Source organism: Pseudopipra pipra, chromosome 5 (genome assembly GCF_036250125.1).
Source record: "Pseudopipra pipra isolate bDixPip1 chromosome 5, bDixPip1.hap1, whole genome shotgun sequence".
NCBI lineage: Eukaryota > Metazoa > Chordata > Aves > Passeriformes > Pipridae > Pseudopipra > Pseudopipra pipra.
In genome coordinates this window covers 32207307-32218889 of record NC_087553.1, presented here as the reverse complement: position 1 = coordinate 32218889, position 11583 = coordinate 32207307, and the positions used below count along the sequence as shown (strand labels likewise).

Here is an 11583-nt window from a genome sequence, read left to right as displayed (position 1 = left end):
ATTCTGCAGAACCTCAGCCGACAGCCCCAGCTGTAGCATCAGCCCCTCACCATGGAACTGCACACAGATTTTGGCACCACCCTACCTTGGGCCACTTTTCATCAGGAAGGATGTTAATGAATATAAGTTGCAGCAGGAAGTTTTGCAATTGCTATAATCCCCCTTTTTCCTTCTGTAGACAGAACTACTTGAAGGGTCCAAAAAGGAAATGAGTTGACTAAGGCTAAAGACTAGAGACTTTTCCTCCATGCCTTCATTAAGTTGCAAGGTGGCTGAATGGCAACAGAAAAATAATTTACAGGCTGCAGACTGTTGATGGATCTCTGTGAAATGAGTTCTGCCAGACAGCTAAGGAGTCCCATCTCCTGGCATCTGTAGTAGAGTGACCAAAAATCATAAACAAACCCAGAAAACAGCAGCTCCTTATTCTTAAAAATAATAATAATAATAATGAGAAAAAACTCTCATGGCCCAGGTGCATCCTCAGGGTAGTAAAGAGATGCTGGAATATTTTGTAACTAGCATTAAGTCCTTCAAAAGCATTCCCTTCACAAAAGCAAGATGAGAATCCAGCACATGCACCATTTAGGCACCAGTGGACCGAAGGGGCAATCAAGGCTTTATTGTCTTAGGGGCTGTACAAAAGCTACTGAAAGCAATCATTATCTTTAAACATAACCATATGTGTATGTGCAATTAACCACACCCACACAGAGGCGAAAAGGGGAATAAACCAGCCAGGTTCTCCATAGCCAAAAATAGTTATTTATTTATTAATAATTTAAGGTTTTACATTCTTATAATAAATTCCATCTTAAAACTTTTACACTGTGAATTAGACTCTCCCTTATTGGCAACCATGTGCAGGTTCACTGTGCGTACACGCAGGTACAAATGTTCGCACATACTTCCAGTTTTGTTTAAAAAAAAAGAAAAGACGCAAAATATTGCATTTGAGGTGAAGCTCCCTGAAGAATTTGTACAGAGGTAATGCACTGTTTAGCACATCTGAAAGTTTTAAAAAGTGATCAAAAATCTTTCGCATTCAAAGACAAACCACCTCCCAGATGATCTATTTACAAAAGGTAAGGCAAAAAATTAATTTAATTTAAAAATATATATATATATGTATCATGTGGAACCTACATCAAAAGCATGAGAAAAAAAAAATCACCACAAGGAAAAGATATATGAAAGAAGAGACTCTACTTGCTCACAAAACATAATTTGCAAACTTCTCACCATTGCCATTTCTCCCTCATGGAAAGCTTGCTTCAATTGAAGAATAAAATCCAGCATGCTGCAAATATATTCTTTGCCATAAGAAAAACCCAACAACAACAACAACAAATAAAGCAGGATTTATGGAAAGAACAAAAACACAGGTGTCCCTTGGATTGATTTTTCAAATATATGTGAATTAAAAAAAAAAAAATTGCAAATTGATTTAATGTTAAATATTTACATTGATCAAGTAGAATACTACCAAACTCCCAGCAAACAAGTACTCCAAATACACTAAGCTGAAATCTCTTTCTTTGGCTCCTCTAAATTAAAACAAACAAACAAAAATAACCAGTCTTCACTGAAGACAAAGATGTATGTCACAGATCTGAGAGCAGAGAGGCCAGGAGAGTTCCAGTCTCTAGAGAACATGTGCCCAGCCTGTCCAGCCTCACCCTATCCCCCTGGAAGTCCTCAGACCCAAGCCACTGCACAAGCAGGGATGAGCACGCTGCCCACCTGCTGCCTGCTCGCTGTGGTCCTGCCCAGAGAGCTTGCCACATTCCCTCCCTTTCCAATAGCCGATTCCATACTGTGTAACCTTTCCTTGCCTTGCAGCTGCTTTTGACAGCAGAGGCCAGAAAAAGAGAAAGCTGCATTCCTTTATCACTGCCAAAGAGAAACCATTGAGGAGTGATCCCATGAAACGGACAGGAGAAGGGAGGTTGTAGGAGCTCACGTGGACTGCAGGGAATCCACCTGGAAGACGTTCTGGTTGGAAGGGGTGGTGAAGTACAGCTGCTGGTTCGGCACTCTGTTGTCACAGGGGCTGCTCAGTCCCAGAGTCCTCTCAAAGTCCAGCAGCTGGCCCATGAAGTTGAAGTTGGGCGAAATGTTGGACTTCTTCATCTTGACAATATCATAGGCATCATTCATGGATAAGTTCAGCTTCTGCATGAGGTAGGCCACCGTCACTGTGACCGAGCGGCTGATCCCTGCTAAGCAATGCACCAGGACTCCGCAGTTCTTCCCCCGTGCTTCATCTGTACAGACAGAGGCAGAGAAGGACACGTAAAACAAGGGCTTGGTAACTGATCTCTCAACACAAATGAGATTAGTATCAAGTAGGAAGAAAGGATGAATCTGATCCCAGTGGTCAGCAGTGCAACTCAAGAGTTAACTTTAGTGGCTTAAAACCAGGACAAGAGGAGAATTCACTCCCTCTAGTACCAAGAGTCCAAGAGCTGAGAAAGCTAAGAATGAGACAAAGGGAGCAGGACACGCTGCATGACACTGTTTTAAAAGTCAGTTTTAAAAGACACGCTTTTGCCTGTAGATTTGTCTTTAAATTCTTACAGTCCCCTTGCCCCAACATGGAAATCCTGCAATATGTCACTGAATGGCTTTTATACAGACTAGCAGACTGCAAAGGTCTATTAAATTATTCTCCAACTGTTGTGCAGCTAACAATGGAGGTATTCAGGCATTTTAAAAGAATGAGGGAAGTCACAGGGGACAACCCATTAGGAGGAACAGGATGTCAACATTGGTTGAAAATGGGTTCCTTTGTAATAGGAAATGCATTACAATGCCTGGAGATTAGTTTCTTTGTGGCTTCCAGCCCACATTTCTTCCTGCTGGGCTCAGATTACCTACATTCTCCACTGTTACCGGTATCATTCAACCGGATCACAGCACAGCTTCCCAACAGATGCGATGCCCACCTCACCGCACCCCGATGGATGGTTTTAGTCCTCCCCGAAATTAAGGAGAGTGTACATTTCAACCAGAACTCTTTAGGCTCAAGGGGACGGGTTTCCAGAGCTGATGAGTGATGTTTAAGGGCCGGCTGACTGAGGCACCAGGCCCGAAGGGTATATTATTATTACCACGAGATTTAATTAAAGCTCTGACTATACACTTGTCAGAGATACCGCTTATGAATAATTTGCATTTAAAAGCTAAAGTTAGCTTCCCAGATCGTTTCTTTTTGTTATACTGCTCTTCAGAAACCTCAAGAAGGAAAAAACAAACAAACAAACAAACAAAACGACAAAACCAATCAATAAAAATAACAAAAAAGGGCAAATAGCCATCAACTAGGCTCATTTTCCCCCCCACCTCCACCCAGCCAGGAACTGATTTAAGAAGATCCCCCATCCTTCGAGTGCTCAGTCTCCAACTCCACCACAAACGGCTCAGAGAGGAATTCCACAGCCAGACAAACCAGGTATGCTTTTGCAACCTGCAAAAGTCGCTTACAATTCACCGGGGCTCCTCAATAATCCCAAACAGTCCCCAACCGCCCCCCAACTTAAGCCAGCTTTAAAAACAGAAAAGAGGGCATTCTCCAGAGACTGCCATAAACGCTGCTACCGCTTCTCGCCCGAAATCTCCCAAATTCTGCCTCCTGACATAAAACTCTTAGCAAATAACGAAGTCTCACCTATAAAGGAGATGGCCTCAGGAAAGAACTGAGACAGATTTTGGCTCCAGTGGTCAGAGATCGGAATCTGTTTGTACTTGAATTCACCGGCATTTTCAAAGAGATTGGGCAGGTTAGGGGTAACATTCAAGATGTACTTAATGCCGAACTCTTCTAAAACGTCCAAATTAGTGGAGTCCTTGGCACAGCCTAAGTAGAGGTAGGGTAAAATTTCCACCGGGAAGGAAGGCTGGTTGTTGGAGAGAGGGCTGCCATCGGAGTCGGTGGCACTATTGGGGTCTCTGTCAATGTCAGATTCAACGTCTGATGATGAATCGGAGCTGATTCGGAGGCCTCCCAAGCCCAGGACTGGCAAAGGAGGAGAGCTGCTGCTACACGAACTGTCTAGGTTAGTTTCGCAGTGCAAGGCGAACTCGGCCTGGAACTTGCTAAAACCACCTGGAATAAAAAGCAAAGAGGAAAAAAAATGCAGTCTGATATAAGAAGGCAAGTCAACTTACTTCCCTGGTACAGCCCTGTCTGCAAAGGGACGTCTGTTTCGCACCCTCTCGAGCTCCGGGAAAAAGAAGAAAAGAAATGTCACACACTCACGGAGACATTCTAACTTAAAGGAAAGGCTAAGAAAATCGCCCGCTGCGGTGGAGGGCTCAGCACATTCAAGATTAAAGCTCTGTGCCGCTTCGCCCTGCGGGGACCTCTGAAGAGATGTCTCGGCAATTCCTTCTGCCGGGCTCATGCTGGGATCCCTGTTAGTCCTGTCTTCCCCACGCTGCCAGAGTGAATCCAGATCTCGAGGTCTCCCTAAATCGAAGCGAGTACAGGGATGGCGGGGGGAGGCGGGGGGGTGAAGCGGGCGGAAAAGCCCCCTATACAGATCAGTGCCCTCCTGGAGCGTCAGTGCACTGCCCGGAGGACGCTGCAGACTCATCCCCCACTCTCTTCCCCGGGTAGAGAGCCTCGAGGCTCGGTCCCCGTCCCCCACAGCCTCGGGCCCTAGGCAGAGGTCTCTCCCCCAACCCCGCGCGGCCTTTCTCACCTTCCAGATAAAATGCCTTGCAGCCTTCATCTTTGAGGCGCTTGAGGAGCAGCCCCAGCACAGACTCGCCGCTCGTGTTCTCGTTCCAGTCGCGGCTGTGCTCATCGTACAGCACTACGGTGTCGGTGCCACACCGGCGGGCGAAGCGCTCCCGGTCCTCCTCGCTGCTGGCGACGAGGGACCGCAGGGGCAGGTTGCCCTTCTGCAGCCGCCGCAGCATGATGCCAGGGATGGCCACGTTGATGGCCGACTCGATGTGGGACGACTCGTATAACTCCTGCGGCCGACAGTCCATCAGCAGTAGCCGGTCGTTGCCCATCTCCAGCTGCTCGTTCAGCCACGCCACCGATTTACTAATCGCCATTTCCGACGCGAAAGGGACGGGTCTGAACGTATCTAGCATGAGGAAGGACGGGGGGAGCGGACCGTGCTCTGGAAGCGCCCCTCTCTCTCACAGAGGCATGCGGCTGGCTCGGCGGGCGGGCTGCACCCCACCAACTCTGCACAACTTATCTCCCTCCGCCCCAGGAAAATGAATCACGCAGCCCCCCCGCGCCGCCTCCCCCGCACCGGGCGGCGGTGGAGCTACGGGGAGAGAGAAGCAGCGCTGGCCCCGGTGTGTGTGTGTGAGCGTGTGTGTGCGTGTGTGTGTGTGTGTGTGTGTGTGTGTGTGTGTGTGTGCTTGCGTGCCCGCAGCCAGCCTGCCCTGTCTCCTCTTTTTTCTGTCAATGAAGCCCTGAATGAACCTGCCTAATCGCCCCTGCAGCCCGAGCCCTTGGGCTTTTCCTCCGCCACGAGTGAATGAAATCCAATTAACGTGCCGCCGAGCGGGGCTCCCCGGTCCAGCACGGAAACACCGCGGCAGTGCCGGTGCCCCTTCCCTTGCTCTGCTCCCCTCCCCTCCCCTCCCCTCCCCTCCCCTCGCCGGCTGCCGCCCGCCAGGCCCTCGGCCGCGGCCCCGCGCAGCGCTCGGCTCTCAATGGGCACAACCGCGGCCCCGCTCAATGGATACATTCTCCGGCGCAGCCAATGGGGGCGCGCGGAAGGGGCTGTTGCCGCGGCGACGGGCCGGCTGGAACAGGTTGTGTTGATGAATCGTTAATGAGTTTGTCATTCACAAAAACGGAAAGGAATTTCCGCTCCGGATAAGCCGAGTGCAAACAAGCGGCAGCCGCGGCGCGGCGGGCGGGGGCGGCGGGGGCAGGTGAGGGGGCGCGGCCCGGCGCTCCCCCTTCCCTCCGCCAGCACCAGCCGCGGGGTGGCCGCCTCAGCCGGCAGAACAAATGGCACTTTTTCTTTTCTCTCCCTCCATATTTTCGATCCCTAAGTCAGACCCCGCGGGGGCCGGCCGTGTCTCCCCTAGTTTCCCCGCGCTGATCGTGGCCCGGCTTTTCATTAGGGCATTCCGGGAATCCCAATTTTAGGGAGGCGGGTGGGCTCTGTCCTCGGCTGATCTCTACGCGGGTGAAGGGTAAACCCCGAGCTAATCTCTTCCTACGCGGGCCGGCTTTATTCGCTGCACGCAGCACAGCCGGGGAGCCAGCGCCGCCGCCGCAGGAGCTGCCTGTAGGCACTGATGCTGCAGCTCGGGCGGGCCACCCCAAAAACGTGACCGGGGAAAGTGGCCCGCCTCGGCTCGGTCGGCTCCTCCAGGTAGCCTGTAATCGAGTTGCGCTCGCCCGGCTCCGGCGTGAGCCCTTCGCCAGCGCCGAGCCCGCAGCCGCCCTCGGGGCGCGGAGAACGCCGGCACCGCCGCCGGCACAGCGCGGTCCGGTCCGGCCCGGCCCGGTCCGTGGGGCCCCCTCGCACCTGGCAGCGTCCGCCCTGGCGGCCCTGCTGCCGCACCGGCTCCTCCGGGCGGGGCCCCTCCGTCGCCGCCGCCGTCCTGTGCTTCGTCCCGGCGGGCGGAAGGGCACTGCGGGGCCCGCCGTACCGGGGGTCGGAGGGGAGGTGGCTGCGCTAGGGGCCCGTCGGAGCGGCGCCGGGGTAGCAGGGGCCGGGAAGGGACTGAGAGGGGCCGGAGGGCCGGGGGCGCCGCGGGGCCGGGAGCTGAGCCGGGAGCGGTTATTCCAAAGTGCGTGTTACCAAGTGGATAAGGGAAAAGCGAGAAGCGGCAATAAATCGAGAGAAGCCTGGCCTAAATGCTAATCCCGCCGCCAACATCTGCTTGGAAGTAAAATTGTTCAGGAGAGGCTAATCTCTCTTCCACTGCTGCTGCGCTTCAGGGCTCACTATTTTTAACTGCAGCTGAAGGAGGTTCTTTAGGTAGCGAGTGGCTGGAAAGTGTGACCCTGGGAACAGATAGTGGCATGGACAATCCTGTGTATTCCACACAGGAAACATCCGTGATGATAATTAAAGTTGGCACATCAGTCGCTGCGGTTTGAAGCAAGGCTATCACCCAGATGGCATTAACGACATCCTCCCCAGCAGGGATTTTGAGAGGATCCTTGCTTGCTACATTTTTCAGAGGCTTGAAAGTGGGGCTAAAGTATTACACAAACCTTGCTCTGTCTCTTAAGCCAGGAGATTTCCTCGAACTGATATTCAGTTCACTGGACACACACCACACATCTTTTCCACGGCTCGGTGGGGACAAATGGTCTGGTCCATCTTGCCCACTATGGACCTGCCCTCTCTTGTTAAAGAGTTTGCAGGCTGTTCTTACCAGGCGCTTCACTTGCTGTTCAGCTCTTTATTTTCAGCGTATGGTGTTTAAATGTCCAGAGCAGCAGAACAGGGACAGATCGAAGCAGAAAGCAGGAGGCTTTGATTTTATTTATTTAAGTTTGGTTGGTTTTAGGTTGGGGATTTTTTGGGGGGATACCTGCCTAGTAGTAATAGCAAAGCCCAGCCATGATGATGATAATGATGATGATGATGACCCGCCTAGTAGTAATGCAACAATAAGTAATGATATAATTTAAAGACATTTTTATCTTTAGTACTCTCAGATCCGATTGAAATACTATGAGAATTGAAGGTTAAGTATACGAAGGCAATAAGATGAAGTACATTCCAGAGTTGTATTTTCGCAGTGGAGCTGGAGACAGAGACTTGTAATGTTGGTGGCTACAGCTCATTGCATGGCAGCAGTTTAAGGGTGGCATTTGGTGAGCTGGGATCCAGGCAGGAGATTTTGCAGCAGAGTTAAACAAGTCAAATAAAAATAGCACCCTTTGAATTTGTAGTAATATCTCCCTCACCACACATCAGCCGAAGAACTCTAAAGGAGAAAGAAAACTATGTGCCACCTTGTTGTCTTTGTGTTTGCATGCATGTATGCACTCACTTTCCGTTTTTCTGTCTATCCTGTCAGTCACTGAGGGATACTGGAGCAGATTCACTTAACCATGCTACCATTTGATGCTTTGTCAGAGACCAGATACACCACACAAGCTTCCCCAGGAGATCACTTATCCTTCAACTTCCAGAAGTTTTTATAGTACCTGGGCAGTAAGAAGAGCCTATTCCTGTCAGCCATAATCCCTTCATTCATCCAGTTGTTGGCAGTTAGCTTTTGAACCCTGAAATGTTAATTTCTGGATGGGGAAGGGGTGTTTATTTATTTTTATTTTGTTGGGGTTTTTTTACTTCCTTGTTGGTGAATAAGACTTCTTCAGTCCAGCTCAAAGCTGATTCATCACAAATAGCCAATTTTGCTGGCTTTTGGATCATAAACCTTTTGCCCATTCTTAGCATATGTAGAAGCTCCAATAGATCTCTGCCTATGACGTGAGCTTGTCTTGGCCAGAGATGCAGACACAGAGGACAAAAGCATTGCATGGATGATGGCAATTAGAGTTTAGTGTTGCTTTGCCCAATTCCTTCGTGTGTCCCTGTAATAGAAGCTCTGGCTATCTACATAGTGTAATGGGATAGAGAAGTACCCAAAAGGCAGGTATCTATGACATTTTGAAACCAGGCCAACTGGGCCTCTCTGAGATGCTTCACAGTCTGGGATATTAAGGCAGCGATGCAGAGGCATCCTCACAAGGCTAAATACTGATGAAGTTTCTTCTTGCCTTAGACATCAGGGCTGAGAATTTTTTTGTCGTGCAGATGATTTCTTCTTCTAAAGGTACAAGTTCATGCCTCTCTTCTACTTGATTTGGAGAAGAATTTGACAGGAGTCTGTCTCTCTATGAGAAGATGGGGCATAAAATTAATAGGAAAGATTTTTCTGCTTTCTTGGTCAGACTTTTCCCATGTTGCATCAATCAATATTTATGAGAGCAGGGACTCTAGCCTTGGTTTTCCACGTCCCACTGATGACCTGAATCAAAAAGGCAGAGACATCGTCTGTATCTGCACTGCCTGAAGTTGGACAAGTACAGTATTTTCTGGGATTGCCTGCTGATGAAGGCCAAGGAGTGTGAAATGTGCTGGCATCAGGATTTTGGTTGAGATGCCAACTCAGCTCAACTCTATAAATGCAAGAGCTTGGAAATGTAGTGAGGACAGGTTTCTCCACTGACAGGTCATACTTAGGCATGAATTTTGAGGATCATGACTGTCAGCTTTGATTGGAACAACAAATGCCTGTGATGCAGCTAAATGGTCATTCAGCTTTAGATATTGGAAGTTAGAGGTTCACATTTTACCTATTTATTCATTGCTCTTATTTACCATTTTTAGAGGGTCATCAGAGAGGACAAACTGCACTCGAACCATTCAGTTCCTTCCACTGTCTCTAAATGGTGCCTAGTGGAACCAGCCCTTACTTTTACATGCTTACCTTACAGTCTGTGAGATTCTCACCTTCAGGTTTATCTGTAAGTCCTTTATACAGTTCCTTTTAATTTCACTGAAAGTGAGAATCAGCGTATGTCTGTGTTGGTTCGTGTGAATGGTCTACTTGAAAATAGAAAGACACAAGTCCTCCTAGACCAAACTGCCAATAAAGTACAGTGCCACTGGTGCAAAACTCGTTAATGCAAGATGTCTCAAAGAGAGAACAAAAGCACCATATAAAGCATTTAATTTGTTTTATGTAAAGCGCAAACAATTTATGGAAATTACATTTAACTGGTTATTCAATGTCCAATTATTCATGCCTAAAATAATTCCTGAAGTTGGAGAAATAAAACACTTGAATGACACCATTTAGGAAATCCTTTTGACTCAAGTGCTTTCCTTGAAACGGCAAATAGCTGGATGACTTCAAGAATATGTTTAATTGTGCCTTGTAATAAAGTAATGTAATTAGCAATTACTTAGGAATGATGCTTTAAAATACTTAATAGCTACTACAGACATGCATTTATTTAAGAAGTTTTATTTTCTTTTGACTTCTCGTGGCATAAACAAAGTTCCATTCTGAATGCAGCTCACATGTGAGTTCTTCAAATTGTTCCTTAGGGTGGGCAAAGGTGAGCAGCTTTGTTTGACAGCAGCTCACTGCTGGCTGTTGGATTCTCTACTTAGAGGATAAAACTAAGCTTGTAGGAGGGCAGCATGAGGCACACGTATAGCAAGCCTCATATTGGGCAAGCACAGAGGCAAGCACTCTAACATTTTTTTTCTTCTTCTTTTTTTCTTCCCACCACATGCTGCCATTTGTAGTGACAGTTTTGGTGGCACTGACCCGTGTATCACTTCACAGTGGTTTACATTCTGCTGGCAAAAGAAATGTAGCACAGGTGGGCAGCTCTCTCTTAAAAATAATAAACATGAAGAGAACAGAAGGCTGTGTGTCTGCATGCTTTCCTTATAATTCATTACATGTTAATTTGATAGCTTTCAAATAAAAAATGGACTGTATAATAGAGGCAAAAAAGAGAAGCATGCTAAATTATAAAAGTGCTACAGCGACTGTGATTGCATAAAAATACAGACACACCATTAAATTGGTGGCAGTGATTAAATTAATAAATGCACTTACTGGTTAGGATGCAGATTTATATGGTTCTATTACCTTAGCTAAGGAAGAGAGTAATTTCCATTCAAAAGTCATGATCCATGGTGCTGGAATGTTGTGCTATTTGTATAGGGACAACAGTGTGCTTATGTTATTTCTTTGCCAATACCAAAGAGTTCAGTAGTGTCCAGAGTGTGTTTTCATGTTGTGCAGGCTGATGTGTTCCTCCCTGCTGTTGCCTGCTATTCAGTGACAGTGTGTATCGCAGTATACTGGGCACATACATCACACCAGATGAGGCTTCTGAGAAAATACTATAATCTCTTTAGTACTGCCCATTTTGGCTTACTAGGCACTAACATGTGGGCTTACCTGGGAGGCATTAGTGCTGCCACTAAAGTATTTTCCTTCAATAGCACAGTCCCATTTTCGTCCCATTCACTCATCCTATGAGGAAGAAACCTGACAGCATCAAGGAAGCCTAGAAAGCAGCTCTCTCTTCCCAGTGCTAAAGATTTATTTTCCTCTGTGTTTACAAAATCCCTTGCTACCAAATCTCTCTCTTGTTCTGACCATGGGAATAAACCCTGCCCCTGGGATGACTGAAGGCTTGTTCTAGACCATGAAAAGAGTAAACAAGGGCTGCATTTGCACAGTGCAGGGTAAATCAGCTGTGCAGAGAGCAGAGCAGGGACAGCAAATTACGTAAGAAAAAGATCATCATCCTGGGACAGGCATATTCAGGAAAAGAAATGCTGTAGAGCTATCTTATATTCTGGTTCCAAAGAGAGGCAATTAGTAGTCCAACCCAGGCATGAACAATTCAATTTCCGCTGTTTGTTTTTTATATGGCCACTGGAATGTGTCCTGGGGACCCCATGGAGTCAAGCGCACAGTTTGGCTGCAGGACATCACAGGGGGAGACGCATGGACAAATATATGTCCTGGCCTCTGCAACTCCCATTTAGCACATCTGTTTCACTTTTCACAAATGAAAAGTTCCTTATAGAGACTCCT

The 11583-nt window shown here is 47.7% G+C and overlaps 1 protein-coding gene across 2 annotated transcripts; it reads right to left on the bottom strand.

The window, feature by feature from the left end:
* Positions 1–742: 742 nt before the first annotated feature.
* On the bottom strand, positions 743–5614 carry DUSP6 (dual specificity phosphatase 6). 2 transcript variants are annotated; one of them, XM_064655492.1, is made up of 3 exons: positions 4707–5614; positions 3671–4108; positions 743–2267 (listed from the first exon to the last, which is right to left on the bottom strand). In XM_064655492.1, exons 1-3 carry the CDS (start codon positions 5107–5109, stop codon positions 1960–1962), a joined length of 1149 nt encoding a protein of 382 aa, XP_064511562.1. In that variant the 5' UTR covers positions 5110–5614; the 3' UTR covers positions 743–1959. The 2 variants fall into 2 exon arrangements, with proteins under 2 accessions (XP_064511562.1, XP_064511563.1); XM_064655493.1 differs by lacking the exon at positions 4707–5614 and adding an exon at positions 4262–4685.
* Positions 5615–11583: the final 5969 nt, after the last annotated feature.

What these genes read in the sequence shown, in the direction of transcription:
- DUSP6 (XM_064655492.1), bottom strand. Translation starts at nt 5,109, where the DNA reads ATGCTAGATACGTTCAGACCCGTCCCTTTCGCGTCGGAAATGGCGATT. An exon ending in CAAGGCATTTTATCTGGAAG is followed by an intron (nt 4,109 to 4,706) that starts GTGAGAAAGGCC and finishes TTTTTATTCCAG; the next exon opens with GTGGTTTTAGCAAGTTCCAG. An exon ending in TGAGGCCATCTCCTTTATAG is followed by an intron (nt 2,268 to 3,670) that starts GTGAGACTTCGT and finishes CTGTCTGTACAG; the next exon opens with ATGAAGCACGGGGGAAGAAC.